The sequence below is a fragment of the Lactuca saligna genome, chromosome 8, assembly GCF_052625555.1.
Source record: "Lactuca saligna cultivar CGN05327 chromosome 8, ASM5262555v1, whole genome shotgun sequence".
Classification (NCBI taxonomy): domain Eukaryota; kingdom Viridiplantae; phylum Streptophyta; class Magnoliopsida; order Asterales; family Asteraceae; genus Lactuca; species Lactuca saligna.
In genome coordinates, this window is record NC_136424.1 from 135,906,497 (window position 1) to 135,923,975 (window position 17,479).

General features: G+C 39.8%; 1 protein-coding gene across 1 annotated transcript in view; it reads right to left on the bottom strand.

Moving 5' to 3' along the window:
- Nucleotides 1–980: 980 nt before the first annotated feature.
- The window catches only part of LOC145008111 (uncharacterized), a 29,530-nt gene continuing 13,031 nt past the window's right edge, over nt 981–17,479 (bottom strand). The window contains exons 2-5 of the mRNA XM_078966730.1: nt 2,436–3,343; nt 2,047–2,277; nt 1,463–1,927; nt 981–1,339 (exon numbers count right to left, since the gene is read on the bottom strand). Coding sequence (XP_078822856.1) covers nt 1,088–1,339; nt 1,463–1,927; nt 2,047–2,277; nt 2,436–3,329 — 1,842 coding nt within the window. The 5' untranslated portion in view covers nt 3,330–3,343 and the 3' untranslated portion in view covers nt 981–1,087. The remainder of the gene's footprint in view (nt 1,340–1,462; nt 1,928–2,046; nt 2,278–2,435; nt 3,344–17,479) is intronic.

Sequence of the window (17,479 nt, forward strand, 5' to 3'; positions counted from 1 at the left end):
AGTTTAGTGAGGGACCAAAAACGCAAAGAAACTAGCTCAAAAGGACCACCAATCCAAAAAAGTTGTGATTTGGACTAAAATCCCAAAAATTTGCATACCACAGGGACTATTTTTGCAATTTTGTCTTAATATTTTAAGAAAGTAGAATGATGAAAAAGTCACAAACTCATCAACATAAAATATACACAAAATTACTTAAATGGTCCTTATGATTTACTCATGGTCACAATGATCTCTATTATCTGAAATGACCTAATTATTCTCATATTAACGAAAAAATCTAATGATGTTAATAAAAAAGACCATTCACATAAGTTTTGGAAACTATATGGACCAGGTTCCTAAAAAATAAATTAGTAAGGATTAAGTTTGTAACATTTGTTAAACCATATGAACCATTAATGTAATTTTGTATTATACAAATAAACCTTGGACATACCGCAATTATCAAAAAGAACCCTCGTCATTGAAATTAACACAAGTTTCGTTTATCATTAACTATGAACATAAACTAAATTAGCATTAAAAGTTTAGAACCAAACATTTAGACCACCAAAAAGTACCTCCACGCAAATAAAAAAAATTGAAAGTTTCAATAGATCATATTAAGATCTCCGAGTTGAATATATGTGAAGGTTGCATAGCGAAGGGGATGGAAGAAAGACAATTGCAAGACAATTGCAAACACACAATAATGTTGTAATTTTGAATTTTAGATTAATAATGTCATATATTATAAATATGTTTTAAAAATAAATATTATGTATTTTGGATTCCCGATAACGAAATATCTATAATTTTTACAATTCACTATCCAAATACAATCCGAAAAAACCGGATATTTGAATATTCCGATAATCTCTGATCTTCGGATTTTCAAATTGGATGTTTAGATTGGAATATTTTGTAATACCCTAATTTCATCCGTATATAGAGACTTGTAACAAAAAGCTACCTAGTTTTCTACATGACAAGGAAAATGTGAAAGCATGCCAATGATTCATAGCAAAAAAGGGTGTGAAAGGATCCCAATGCGTCATAGCAACAAAAGGTTTTTTATTCCTTACCCTTAGCATGACCTAGTTACTTATATAGTAGCTTTCAAATATATACCAATGGCATCAATATAATAGCCACAACGGCCAAAAAATCCAGCAAATGAACCTTTGTCCCATGGTACAGCGAAAGGGGTCCCAGTTACACTACCATAAGGTCCATGGGTGTTTTTGTTGGTGACGAATGTGAGTGACGATATTATTGTATAACCAGCAATGGTTCCCCCCGAGACACCAACTGTTCCATTGATAGCAATAATTTCCTCGTCCCACGTAAATGTAACCTAAGCCATAATAGAGAAATAGAAAAGGAAAAGTACAAGTCAACCAAAATAGCAAACGTCAGATTTAAAAAAGATAACAAATATAACGAAACTCAAGACATATTCATTAAGTGATGTTTGTACCTCAGAGACTATGTCTCCACCGTTCCAACCACCAGCCTTGTTAGAAGTTTTCTCTTCGCCCCTAAATTCGGTAGTGAACATGAGGGAGTATATGAGATCCCCATGATCTATGATTATCTTCTTCAGATGATGATTTCTCTCAAGTTGGAAAGACCACTGGTTTTCAGGATTTCCAAGAGATTTTTCTCCCCAAACTCCAACCTGTGTGATTTCATCAGATGAAGCCTTCATATAGACACCGATTCCATCAATATAGTAGCCTGCAAGGCCATAAAGTCCACCAAAGTTTCCTTTGTCCAATGGAACAGAGAAAGGATTATTTGTTACTCGACCAAAAGGTCCATGAATCTTCTTGTTCGAAAGAAATGATAGTGATGAAATTATTGTGTAGCCAGCATATGCCCCTCTTGATACCCCAACTGTTCCATCGATGCCAATTATTTCCTCATCATCTTCAAACATAACCTAGCCAAGTCGGAGAATAATATTTTGTTTAAAAAAAGATTGCTTTTAACTCTTATTGAATGTTTAAATATAAACAAACGAGTGAAGAATTATATTTGTATTAGTGTGTTTGTTAAGACCTCAGAAACTGTTTCTCCACCATTCCAACCACCAGCCTTTTTGGAAGTGTACAAAACACCCTTTGATTCAGTAGTGAACATGAGAGAGTAAATTAGATCACCATGATCAATAGTTATCATCGTCAGTTTATGATCTTTTTTAAGTATGAACTCCCAAATATTTTGGGGACCTCCACTAGATTTTGTTCCCCATATTCCAACTTGAGCAAATTCTGGTGCTTTGAGAGAAGCCTTGCAAAAACAACATACAAAAGGATAGCTAATTACGCACCCAGAGTAATTAAATAATAATAATAATATAACAAGTTAAATATAAATAATACGTTGTATGTAAAATATTACGAACAAGGTAAAACATAAAGCACCCGACATAAGTAAAGTAAACTTACTTGAATTTCATATGCGTTCTCGAGTTTTTCAATGACTCGAGCCATTGTTGGACGTTCACTTCGATCGGGCTTCAAGCATTGATATGCAATGGCAGCGAATGTGTTGAGAGAATGTGGCTTCATTTGTTCCCTCAAATTAGGAATAATGATATCATCCATTTTGTTCTCCTTATACTTACGTTCAGCCAATGGACCTAGAAAACCAGATCCTTCTAAAAACGCGAGTTGTCCACACAAGATCTCAAATAGTACAACCCCAAACGAGTAAACGTCTGATTCCTTTGTTAGAACTCCAGTATAATAATACGCCGGATCTAGATAGCCGTATGTGCCAACAGCAGCGGTTACAAGAAAAGTGTGTTGTATATTTGCGGGAGCTATTTTAGATAATCCAAAATCAGCAACCTTTGCTTCCCAATCCTTGCTGAGCAGAATGTTTGCACTCTTAATGTCTCGATGGATAATTCTATGTTGTTGTCCAACTTCATCATGAAGATAATTTAAGCCACAAGCGGCGCCAATGCTTATTTTCAAACGCTTGATCCAGGTAAGGTCGACTGGGTTTTGTATATATCTGTCAAGGCTTCCCCTACTCTCATGTTCATAAACAAGTATTTTTTCCTTGTCTACGTAACAGAAACCAACCAGACTGACAAGATTTTTGTGTCTATAACTAGAAAGAGTTGTAATTTCCATCATGAATTCATGTTTCCCTTGTGTTGAATCAGGATCTAATCGCTTCACAGCGACATCAATGACACCATTAGACGATTGGAGATTTCCCTTATAAACACTCCCAAATCCACCTTTGGCAATGAAATTTTCTTTATCAAAGTTTTTTGTAGCTAGGATTATATTTTCGAGCGGTATTTCCAAATGTCGCACTTTTTCCATAAGCTATACAATATCTGCAAATATAAAACCAAAATAGAAATCTAATAACTCATATTTTGGTAAATTGGTCGACATTCACCACAAGGAAAAAGGCCATTACCGGCGACAAAAGTCGCCGGTAAAAGGCCCAAATGTCGCCGGTAAAAGGCCCAAATAGAAATCTAATAACTCATATTTTGTTGTCACTTATGAATTGGTGTCATATGTAAAATTAAATAAAAATAATATTATTACTTATAAGTCTTAATGTGTATATATATATATATATATATATATATATATATAAGTTTGAAGGTGTGTTTTGAAGTTCATGATCGATGTACTCTTCTTATTGGTTGATCAATTACGGAAGTGCTTGAAAAATTATTAATATTTAATAAATATATTAACATGAATGAATTGATGCCTCTTCTCATTCATAAATGAATATCAAGGTTAGGGCTGGCAATTCTCGATACAACCCGCGACACGACCCGTAACACGACACGAAATAAATGGGTTTGGGTTGAGTTTTTCAACCCGCTAACCCGTCAACCCGCCGACCCGTCAATCCGTTTATTAAACGGGTAATATATGGGTTTCTAAAAAAATTAACGGGTTGACCCGCCAACCCGTTTATATTTTTAATAAAAAAAATTATATTTTATTTTTAAATGTATTTATGTATCAAGTATTAATATTTAATAAGTATTATATAATATATATACCATTGATTCATACACCACTTGAATTATCTATGTTTGTATTAATGTTTAGTTTAAACATGTTTCTATGAATATTTTTAATTTTCATTTGGATGTTTAAGACTTAAGTGTCTAAAATTCGGATATGTTTGCATCAACCATCAACAATTTAATCATGTTTAATTTTCAAGTTTATTTATGGAATCTAACCCACAAACCCGCCAACCCGTGAACTCGTATAAATAAATGGGTTGGCGGGTCATATATGGGTTTATGTTCCAAACCCGTCAACCCGTGACCTGTATATTTAAATGGGTCGTGTTTGGGTTGGTATATTTTGAACCGTCAACCCGCCAACCCGCGACACGCCAACCCGAACACGACACGATTGTCAGGCCTAATCAAGGTTACAATGACATGATAATTATGGTATAAGACTATACAAAGATAATTAGATCGGGATAATATATTCTTCATAATAAATTAAAATAATTTTGTCACGTATCACTCTCTTATTAACTAGGACACATGTTATTTTTTGGTATTTTTAAATAAATGTTTTTTTCATTTGTCATTTTCTCATTTTTTTTGATCTTTTTTTAATTAACACATTATATTTACACATCAATTAATAATTGTCTTAATTGAAAATAACTAATAAATTACAATATTACAACTCATATAGCATCTAATATGTTTCCTTTTAAATTCAAAATTTAAATTTTAAATTTTAAATTTTAAATTTCAAATTTAAATAATTTTTTGTTTAAACCTTCATATTTAATTTTTTATTTTATTTAACCCGTATAACATACAGGTCTCACAACTAGTTTGAATATATATTAATTATGTAAGTCGACTATTAGACCTGTACAATTTGAGCACGAGGTGTAGATATACTCAAGTTGTATTTGAATTCATGGAAAAGTAAACGAGACAACTCTTTCGTGAAATGTTTTTGTGTAGGTGGGTGGAATGAATGTGAAGTACTATGATATAGTCGAGGGAAACTTTTCATGAACAAAAAATATATGTGAATCTCGATATGTTTTTCCCGCTCATGTTGAACCAGGTTGCAGCACGAGTAAACGGATGAGATGTTGTCACTGTATACCAACATTGGATAACGAATGGGAATGCACAACTTTAAGATAAGATTGCACAACCAACATATTTCAGAGATTTTATTAGTGACCCAACCTTATTCAATTTCAGTGTTGGATCGAGACAAAGTGGTTTTGCATTTTGTGGACCAGGAAATTAGAATGTTTCCCTAAAAGACATACTATTCGAAGGTACACCATTATGTATTGCAAAAGCCACCTAGTCATAATCAATACATGAAATAGGTTGATTAGTGTTAATGGAAATGGATGTAATCCAAGTTCGAGGGTACCTTTCAAGTATCATGAGATGTGTTTTAAAGTGTCCTAATGTGGATCACGAGGTGTGTGCATAAATTAATAAACATATTTGTTGAACTGAATATGGAATATGTGGTCTTGTAAACATAAGGTATTGTAGAGCACCTGCTAGACTATGCTAGACTACAGTATAAAAAGGGATCGGACATTAGTTCGCCAACATTACCGTCAAACCACAAAACATTTGCACCATCCCTGCAGGATTGTTTTAAGTGATAAAGGGACTTGTGTAGCTTGCAAACATGATTGGGGTAGGATGGATTAAAGGTTGGTACATGTGTACGGTTTCATTAAGTGTATCATGTAAGAACGTGTTTTGAGACACGACGTCCATTCAGTACATGGGCCAATATCAACCCATACAATGCTACAAATCATTTTAATTGTGGTATGTTTGACAAACTAAAGGTTTCATAGCAATCAATTGTTAGGATTTTCTGTTAACAACAATCAATTCCTTATATTTTTCCAACAAACCATCGACATTAAACTTGTGATAAAATAACCAACAACATCTAATAATGTTGTCACTCGTGGGGTGATGTGTCAAATTCCAATTGTATTAATGAAGTAATGCATTACATTTATTTGTTATGTCAACAATACAATTCTCTCCATTCATGGTATATTTGGGATTAATGGGAACTGAAGATATGTCTTAAGTGTGTAGAGTAAATAATGTATTAGGCTTGATGATTCCACTTTTGGATTGTGTTTATAGAACAACTCGTGTGTGTGTATCTACTGAACTCTAAAGAATTGAATATATTGTAGATGCTCTAAACTTCTTAGAAGAAATGAAAGATTATAGAAAGCTGGCCCGGAAACCCTCGTTAGGGAAGATCCCTTTCCAAAAAAAAAAGAAATGAAAGATTATATGTAGAAAAGTGTTCCTTCAAGATGTGGATTTAATAACAATCTAAATATTAAGACAAGGAGTTCTGGTGATGACCATTTTAGGCAACAAAATCTAAGCATTAACTTCTATCACAAATTTGCAACGAATGAATAGTCAGAACCTTTTATTTTAAAAAGAATGTGATTACCAACCATGACAGTCGATGGACAACAAACTAGAACTTGTTCATACCTACAACTGTGTGCATAGAGAAAGTCACACTAAAATTCTTTCACAACAATGGGAATTTGAAATAAAACATCATCATTATATCAAATAGAACCAATTTCACAAATTAAACATCATTACAGCACTATCGTGTCCCATACATAACTTGAAGATCAAACACATTGAAAAGTGTTTTCACCAAAAATTGCAAGTCACCATGTCATGCCAACGCCATGCCACTAAGTAACATCAACCGGCAACTTGGTTGATCGGGCAAATTGTCAACATGGAAACAAATTAAGAACATAGTGTAAAATTAAACTTTTGTGAAAAGTTAGTGTTTTAACTATAAAAAAAATAACATTGTGTCATATTTTTTATGAAAACTTAGTCTTTTGTGCAATTTACCAAAATAACATTTATAATTGAAAATATAAAAATGAATTATAACTATATAATAATTGTAAGTAGTTTTTTATCAAGTTTAAATTATAAAAAGAAATTATAAACACACAGGGAATGGCCAAATTATGTAAAACTATTTATAAAAGAAATTAAATATAATATATTAATTCATAATATATTCTAGTAATTATATAATAAAAATAAGAAAAACTATTTTATTTTATACTATCAAATAAAAAATATGTAAATAGCTAACTAATTAAATATGATTTGTTATTAATAAAAAAAATTAACGTAAATATTTATATAACTATATAGATATGATTTGTTATTAGCAGATGTTATAGATAAAAAATTTTTTTGAAACGGCAAAATATTATAACTTCTCACGACCCCAGCCAACAAGTAGCTAAAGGAGACAAAAAAAAAATAGAATACAATGAGAAAAACATAATACAAGTAGCTAGATGAGACTGAAAAACATAATACAAGGAGAAGCAAGTAGTTAGAGAAGACAAAAAATAGAATACAATGAGAAAAACAGAATAGAAGTAGCTAGATGAGACTGAAAAACATACAACAAGGAGAAACAGAACATCACATGGAACAAAATGGAGAGTGTTTCCAATCCTCCCACTTAAAACTACCCAATTTACCCTGTGTTTAAGCCAAAAAAAAAGACTAACGACTTCACATTATCCCCTATTTTAGTTGGATGTGTGAACACATATTGAAATAGCCTTTCAATCCTACGTTTCCATAGGCTCCATAACAGATGATGGTGAACATTTTTTTCATTTTTGGGTTGTGTCCTGGATATGCAGCAAAGTTTAAGAGGTCATCCAAGCTTTGAAACACGATCTGCTGCTATATTCCACACCGGTTAAGAAAATTTGAATGTGTAATCATAAGGGCAAATGGGCATCCAACTAAGATATGGTCAACACCGTTAACCCCATCAATACACGTGATACATGCAATTGTGTCGATTGCAATTCCTCTTGACCTCAAGGCAGTGGCAGAAGGGATCGTTTTTTGGATTCCTTTTCATATAAAACATAAAACTTTCAACGGGATTTGTTTTAGCCACTATAGTTGTACAAAGTTTGGGGAGATAAGGGTACGAGGGCCAATTACCTACCTTAGTGCACTAACCGTGTAGCATCCATCAGGTTGTATGATGCAACGCCAATTATCCAGATCCGGTGCAAGAGTAATATTGTCCAAATCTTGTTCCATTGATACAATATCATGCTCAACATTATTAGCATTAGGACATGATGCCCAGTCCCAGGCCCAATCTCCTTCAAAAGCATGATTAGCTACAGTACACCTTTTTCTAGACTCAAGATCATATAATGTCAGATATATTTTCTCTTAGTGGACTAGTACCTATCCATGTGTCAAGTCAAAATAGAGTGTTTTCACTTGACTTTACCTCCTGCTTAAAAATTTCATTTATACTAAACACCATGTTTTTCCAAAACTTTCCTTGCATTCGCTAGATGAGACATAAAATCTAAGATTAAAGGGAATTGAGCACTTGATGTTGCAGGTGTATCCATATGGTGTAGCATACACCGTATTTCTTAAATGGCAAGATATCATGGAACCATAGCATGTCATTATGATGTTGATTAATTCCTTTTCTTTTTTCTCTTTTCTACCCATTTTTTTATTCTTCTTCCTTTTTTACCTCAATTTCTTGTCATACACCACTCCCTTTGTATGGAAAAATAAGTTGGAGGGTCTTTGTCATGTTAAAACTATGTCACCGCTGCTTCTAGTTTAATGGCCTTGCAGAGATGAGTAATTTTAGAAAGTGAAAGGGGGACACCTCAAACCTTTAGGCCATGGCCTATGGGCCACATGTCATGTCATAATCCCATGTTATACATCATAAATCAATATTGATTTCCTTTCTATTTAATCAATTATTTCAAATATATTAAGTTACCATAAAAAACAATTTTTAAATAACAAATATTTAGAATAGAAGAGTTTAGAAACTAAATGAAAAAACATAAATAAATTCAATAAACTTTATCAAGCCTCTAACTGTCTCGATCTATTATATTTTGAATTAAAAAATAGATAAAACTGTAGAATTAGTCCTTGTAGTTTGCAAAAAATCGTGAATATGGTCTAAAAAGTTTTCAACTTCCATAAAACATTCAAAATCAGAAATTTTTCGTAAATTTTGTCCCAAAATCAGGAATTTCCCGTGAATTTGTTCTTTGATGGATTTAAAAAGACTATTTTACTATTATCATTTGTTTATTTTTTTTCAATATTTTAATAGTAATAAAAAAAATAAAATCTCACCCCTTTAATAATTATAAAAAAAAAGTATAAAGTAAATCACATACCCTTGCCACCGGTAATAATACCCCTCACCCCCCTCCCCCCCCCCCCCCCCCCCCGTCCCTTCGACCTTCACTCACTCACTCACTCAATCTCTCTCTCTCTCTCTCTCTCTATATATATATATATATATATATATATATATCATCCCAAACGACACCACCCTACCATACCTTCATATTCTCCGGCAGCTTACCCCTACCATCATCGACACTTCATCCCTCCCTCTTACCCATAAAAAAAACCATCCATTCCCCCGTCTTCCTTTTCATGGCTTCCTATCATTCACCTCTTGTTATTGTGATTTGCAGTAGTGTTGGAGAAGAGCACGATACAAGAATTAGGAACTGCAATGTTAGGTAGCTCCTCAAGGTACTAGATTTGAAAGAGGGTGTCTACTCCCCTATCTTTCCACGCTTGCTTTCCAGTGAGGATCTCGATCATAGTGCATTCTAGTTACCTATGATGGCCATTTTCTGTCTTCCTTTCTCCCTCCATCTGTCTTATCCGACGACCACAACCATTTGCTTTTCTTTTCTCCAAAGGACAGAAGTTGACATATTTCTAATGAATAAAGATATGGATCGACATGTAATTTGTAATCATCTTTTTCTGATTTTTTAGATTTAAGTTTGCTTTTTAAACTTGTCATCATCGATCTGTAACAAAATATCTTTTGTGGTTTTGTTGGTTATTGGACGACGCAGGTGGCAAGTATATTCCAATCAGTCGTAGGTGTACTAAGTTTAATGATATCTACAATAACCTTATTTCGCAAAAGCAAAGTAGTATGAACAATTCTGATGTGTTTAGAGCCGCGAGGGAATCAAGTTAATATGGGTCGCATTTTTTAGTATCAAAAAATATGGGTGATTGTGAGAAAAGATCCAAATTGGATTAAAATGCTAACATCGTCGGATGTACAATATAAGAGGTCTCGCAATTCAAGTTTGTTTGACATTTTTGACGCATGAAGCAACATCGACCTCATCGCCGACACTGATGACATCCCCCAACTACATCGAATAGCCCCCCCCCCCCCCACGCTCAACGACATGAAGATGAAGCTGAAAGAAGTGTAACAGCCCGGATTCCCAGGTATTATTTATTCATTTATTTTTGGTAAATTGTGAGGCGACTCGGCGAGCTGGAGCCTAGACTCGCCGAGTATGATCGCGGATTTGGACGCGGGTTCGCGCCCGGACTCGGCGAGTCCACGCTACTTAATGAAACCCTAATTTCCTGGCCCTAAGCCCTATTTAAAGGACCTTATGGCCCTTCATTGCGGCTACCTTCGACCTTGAGTGATCCAGAGCAGTTGTGAGTCTTTATGAGTGAGAAAAGAGGCCATTATTCACCATCTTTGTGTGTGCTAGCAAGAAGAGAAGAGGAAGGCCAAGCTAGGAGAGTTGGGAAGCTTGTATCTATCATCATTTCGTCAAAGGAGGCTGATTGAGGTATTATTCAGAGCTTATTCTCGTGTTTTATTGGATATAGTCAAATTTAGGGTTTCTTCATGCCTTATTTGCTTTGTATTTGGAGTGTGAAAGGTCCCATGGAGAAATGGTACCTAGATCTGGACCTTATTAGGTCCAGAGATTCCCAAATGCCCTGCTTTATGCCCTTCCTTTTCAGTTGTGGACTTAGGTTACCATTTTAGATGTCATTTCCCCAAAAGAAGCCTTGTAGGCGTTGCATGGTAGTCAAGTCAGTAACTTTACATGATGAATGAGCTTGGAAGGACTGGATCTATGATCCTTTGGGACGGATCTGACCTCAGAAGCAAGTTTGAGTTGTTACATGGCATGGACTCGCCGAGTCCGAAGAACAGACTCGGCGAGTAGTATGAAGATTGCCCAGAACCACTCAACGAGTGGTCTGGCCGAGTTAAGGGTTGACTCAGTGAGTCAGGGAGAGTCAGAGCGGGTGGACAGGTGGACCGAGTCAAGCTGCAACTCGCCGAGATGTCCTTGAGACTCGGCGAGTTGAGTCGTGGTGGCCCCACAACTCATGCTAGGTGGAACTCGTCGAGTTAGGAGAATACTCGACGTGTCGGGAGAGAGGATCCAAGGGACTCCGTGGACACGCATAGACTCGCCGAGTCGCTCGAGCGCACTCGGCGAGTCCAGTCAAAGATTGACCGTTGACCATTGAACAGAGTTGACCTATGTTGACTTGATAGAGCTAGTCAACCTTAGTGGTGAAAGTGTTAACTAGAGATATATTGTGTTATAGGAGGACTATAGCGCGGGAGAGTGATTTCAGGGATTTGGGAATTTACCGAGATACGCGAGGTGAGTCTTCTCACTATACTTTACCTTGAGTAGGTAACCAGAGTTATGTGATAGAGTATTTTTATCCTATGTATCTTATGTGTTGCGCTGCATTATTTCTATGTGATTTATGCTATGCATGTTATCAGAGTTAGAACCTGAGGGTTCACAGAGTTTGGGTGCACGGACCCACAGAGTTATAGCCTCGAGTGGCTAATATGTGTTATGTATGGTATTTTGGGAAACTCACTAAGCTTTGTGCTTACAGTGTTTGGTGTTATTGTTTCAGGTACTAATGATGACCGTGGGAAGGCACCGGCTTGATCAGTACACACACGGGATAATTATGCTATGTGATCTTGGGATTATTATATGATATGTATTGGAGTTTCAAACACTTATGTTTTATGAAAATTAAATGAATTATGCTTTTTATAAATTGCGAAAGATTGTTTTGAAATTTACGATGTTAGAAGTTGGTATCAGAGCCTTGGTTTTAGGGATTCGAGTACACCTTCGGGCGTATTTGAACTCAAACTGAGGATTTGAGGAATATTTTCAAAAAAATAGAGAGAGATAAAAGATTCTTGAAAACACAGAGCAGATACGTGTGTACGATCAGCCAGCGCCCGAACGGTGATTTCCCAGAATACCCTCATGATAAGTGATTATTTGAAATGTTATGTTATGCTATATGATGAGTACGATACACATGCTAGAGTAGACTAGGTATTCTTATTAGGACTAGAGTGGCCTGATATATGATGCCTTAGTCTAGGGGTTTTGCTGCTAGGGATGCTAGAGAGTGACATGGATAGCAGTGAGATGCTTACGAGGGATTTGCTAGTGAGTAGCACATGATAGAGAGAGTAGAGTACTTGGGTTTTGAGGCTCAAGTAGGAGGACTTGGAATGAATGCCGATGCGGTATTGACGGTAGTATTGGGCCGGTACTACTGGAGGTACCGGATTGGTGTACGGAACAAGTAAGAATACTTAGGGGACTAAGGAGTAAGTAGGGTGGAGTTATCGAGTGGGGTTATACCCGAGGAGCTCTCTGATATATCATATGTTGTTTTTTCAGTGGGAGTTCATGGTGAGGACACGTCAAGCGCCAGAGAGCAATGGTACCAGTGATGAGGATATCCGCCAGATCATCCATGAGGAGGTGGCTGCGGCCATCAGGGCAGAGATACCAGAGATGTTTGGGTCTATTAAGACCACACTGATCGAGACTTTTGACGAGCATTACGCCGCTCTTTCTGAGGCTGCTATTGTGGCAGCCACCGTAGCTATTGCTGCCATGAGGCCACAGGGTGGTAATTCGTTGTTATTCAGGGAGTTCAGCAACACGAAGCCACCAGAGTTTGATGGGACACAGGACCCGGTGGCGGCTATGAGATGGATTTCAGACATAGAGGGGTGCTTCTTCACTTGCTCATCTCCTGAGCATCTGAGATTTCGGTTTGCGCTAAACCAGCTTCGCTTGGGAGCGAAGGACTGGTGGAAGTTTGTGACGGCGCACTTTATGCCTGCTGAGCTTACGGCAGTGACCTGGGAGAGGTTCACTGCCATGTTCCGAGGCGAGTACGTTCCCCAGGTGGAGAGGGAGCGTTTGGCCCAGGAGTTTCTGACCCTCGAGCAGGGTACTGAGTCTGTTACTGTGATTACCAGGATGTTCCACGAGAGGGCGATGTTCTGCCCTGAGCACGTGTCTACCGAGGAGGCACGTATGAGCCGGTATTTGAGTATCTTGAGGTGAGACATTCGGGAGTTTGTGGCGAACTCCTTATACCGGACATTTGCCGAGCTTCAGGAAAATGCTCGGAAGAGAGAGATTGAGCTAGAGACTCAGGCTAGTGAGGAGGCGGAGTCTCAGGTGAGGGATCGGCGGCCGGCACAATCTCAGCCGGCAGCCAAGCGGGCTAAGCCCGCTGATCCCAAATCGGGGAGCCAGAAGGGCCGCACTTGTGGGAAGTGTGGAAAGGGTCATGATGGAGTTTGCAAAGAGGGATCTTGCTACAAGTGTGGCAAGGAGGGGCACATGGCCAAGGACTGCCCCAAGGGATTTGCAGTGTGTTTTCACTGCAACCAGACCGGACACCGGAAGGAAGAGTGTCCGCAATTGCGGGGATCAGCTCAAGGAGCACCTCAGGGATCTGCCCCTGCCGCCATCAGAGCTACCGATAGTTGGCCAGTGAAGACCGAAGCGCCGAGGGCACGAGGGAGAGCTTTTCAGTTGACCGCAGAGGAGGTCCGCGCAGCGCCCGATGTCGTGGTAGGTATGTATTCTTTCGTGTATTTATTCTGATGTTGAGATATCATGCTTATATTATGTTATGCGTAGGTACTTTTCTTGTGAATTCTGTACCTGCTTTGGTGTTATTTGACTCGGGTGCGAGTCGGTCCTTTGTGTCGTTGGCTTTTAGTCAGCATACCAGTCTTAGTCGCGAGGCATTGAGTCGTCCTCTGAGAGTTTCCATAGCTGACGAGAGAGTGATATATGCCACGGAGGTAATCCGCGGGTGCGTATTCAAGATCTTCGGGGTCGAGTTCCCGATTGATCTAGTTCCTATTGCAATGGGCGACGTCTGTGTCATTGTGGGCATGGACTGGTTGAGCAGATTCGGTGCGATTATCGACTACGAGCGACAGCTAGTGACTATACGAGACCCTAGTGCGAGAGTTCTTACGGTGTACGGTGAGGGTACCCATTCTGGGTTAGCGTTTTGTTCGGCCGCCAAGGCGAGGCAGTGCCTACAGCAGGGTTGTAAGGGTTTTGTGGCATATGTGATGGATTCGAGGATTGATTCAGAGAGGCCGAGATCAGTGGACGAGGTTCTGATAGTACGTGAGTTTCCGGATGTATTCCCCGAGGAGTTGCCGGGTGTGCCTCCTGTGAGGCAAGTGGAGTTCAGTATTGATTTGGTTCCAGGAGTCGCGCCCATCGCCAAGGTGCCTTATCATCTTGCACCTCCAGAGATGCAAGAGTTATCCTCGCAGCTTCAGGAGCTGTTAGGAAAGGGGTTTATTCGGCCGAGTAGCTCGCCATGGGGAGCGCCTATCCTTTTTGTCAAGAAGAAGGATGGTTCACACCGGATGTGCATTGATTACCGGGAGTTGAACAAGCTGACGGTCAAGAACCGTTACCCGTTGCCAAGGATCGATGATTTGTTCGATTAGTTACAGGGAGCATCTTGGTTCTCCAAGATTTATTTGAGGTCTGGATATCATCAGGTGAGAGTTCGAGATGAGGACGTCCAGAAGACAACATTCAGGACGCGTTATGGGCATTACGAGTTTGTGGCGATGCCTTTCGGGCTCACCAATGCCCCCGCAGTGTTCATGGATCTCATGAACTGAGTGTACAGGCCGATGTTGGATCGGTCGGTGATTGTATTCATCGACGACATTTTGGTATATTCGAGGTCTAGAGATCAGCATGAGGAGCATTTGCGGGAGATCCTCGGAGTTTTGAGATCAGAGAGGCTTTATGCCAAATTCTACAAGTGTGATTTCTGGTTGCGAGAGGTCCAGTTCCTAGGACATCTCGTAAATCAGAAAGGGATATTGGTCGACCCGGCCAAAGTCGAGGCAGTGATGAGTTGGGAAGTGCCGAGGTCACCTTCCGAGATCAGGAGTTTCTTAGGGTTGGCGAGTTATTATCGGAGATTTATTAGGGACTTCTCCAAGATCGCAGTGCCACTCACCAGGTTGACCCGAAAGGGTGTCACTTTTTCATGGGGTCCCAAGCAGCAGGCCTCCTTCGAGACGCTTCGTCAAAGATTATGCGAAGCCCCGGTGTTAGCCCTCCCAGAAGGGATGGAGGACTTTATTGTCTTCTGTGATGCATCGATTTTGGGGTTGGGGGCGGTGCTAATGCAGAGAGGGCATGTGATAGCGTATGCATCGAGGCAGTTAAAGCCTCATGAGACAAGATATCCCACCCATGATCTAGAGCTGGGGGCAGTGGTGTTCGCCCTCAAGATTTGGCATCACTATTTGTATGGGGTTCGATGTACGATATGCACAGACCATAAGAGTTTGAAGTATTTGATGGATCAGCCCAACCTAAACATGCGTCAGAGAAGATGGTTGGATGTGGTCAAGGATTACGATTGCGAGATCTTGTACCACCCAGGCAAGGCTAATGTTGTAGCCGATGCACTGAGCCACAGGGCGAAGAGCACCCCGCTGCGGGATGTATGTTTGAGGTTGACCGTGATAGTTCCAGTGTTGGATGCCATTCGTGGGGCATAGGCCGAGGCTGTGCAGCCTGAGATGCAGAAGAAAGAGCGATTTATTGGATTGATTTCAGAGTTTGTTACCGATGGTCGGGGACTTATGACATTCCAGGGGTGTATTTGGGTGTAGTTTGTGGGAGGAACGCGTACCATTTTGATGGAAGAGGCTTATCAGTCGAAATTCTCGATTCATCCTGGAGCCACTAAGATGTATTTGGACCTGAGGAAAGAGTATTGGTGGCCCTGTATGAAGAGGGATGTTGCGTGGTTTGTTGAGAGGTGATTGACCTACCGTAGGGTTAAGGCCGAGCACCAGAGACCACATGGTAAGTTGCAGCCGTTGGAGGTTCCCGAGTGGAAGTGGGAACAGATCACCATGGATTTTATCACCAAATTGCCAAGGACTGCCAGGGGAGTCGATGCAATTTGGGTGATTGTGGACAGGTTGACGAAGAGCGCTCACTTTCTTGCTATCAGCGAGAGTTCTTCGGCAGAGAAATTGGCAAAGGTATATGTGAGGGAAGTGGTGTCACGGCACGGAGTGCCGATCTCGATCGTTTCACACCGTGATGTGCTTTTCACTTCCAGATTCTGGAAGAAGTTTCACGAGGAGTTGGGTACTAGACTACATTTTAGTACCGCATATCACCTCCAGACAGACGGACAGAGTGAGCGGATGATTCAGACGCTCGAGGACATGATTCGGGCATGTGTGTTGGATTTCGGGGGAAGTTGGGATACGTACTTACCCTTGGCAGAGTTCTCCTACAACAATAGCCATCATTCGAGCATTGGTATGCCACCCTTTGAACTGTTGTATGGGAGGAGATGTGGGACCCCCATTTGCTGGGGAGAGGTTGGACAGCGAGTGATGGGCAGTACAGAGATCATGCTTCAAACGATAGAACATATCCAACAGGTCAGACAGAGGTTGTTGACCGCTCAGAGTCGTCAGAAAATTTATACAGACAGACGCCGGTCCGAGCTTGAGTTTCAGGTCGGCGACCTTGTGCTCCTGAAGGTCTCTCCTTGGAAAGGAGTGATTCGATTCAGGAAGACAGGCAAGTTGGGGCCTTGATATATTGGTCCATTCCGGGTGGTCGCGAGGGTAGGCAGGGTAGCGTAGCGTTTGGATTTGCCAGCAGAGTTAGGTTAGATTCACAACACTTTCCACGTGTCGCAATTGCGGAAGTGTATAGCCGATGAGTCGACAGTGGTTCCATTAGAGGATATTCAGGTGGATGTGAGCCTGAATTATGCTGAGAGACCAGTGGCGATCAAGGATCGGAAGGTCAAGGTTCTGCGGAACAAGGAGGTACCCTTGGTTTTGGTTCAGTGGCAACATCGGAAGGGGTCCAAGATGACTTGGGAACCGGAGCGTGAGATGCGTGAGCAGCATCCGGAGCTATTTGCAGAGCGAGACTTCGAGGGAAAAGTCTAGTTCTAGTGGGGGAGAATTGTAACAGCCCGGATTGCCAGGTATTATTTATTCATTTATTTTTGGTAAATTGTGAGGCGACTCGGCGAGTTGGAGCCTAGACTCGCCGAGTATGATCGCGGATTTGGACGCGGGTTCGCGCCTGGACTCGGCGAGTCCAAGAGTGGACTCGGCAAGTCCATGCTGATTAATGAAACCCTAATTTCCCAGCCCTAAGCCCTATTTAAAGGACCTTATGGCCCTTCATTGCGGCT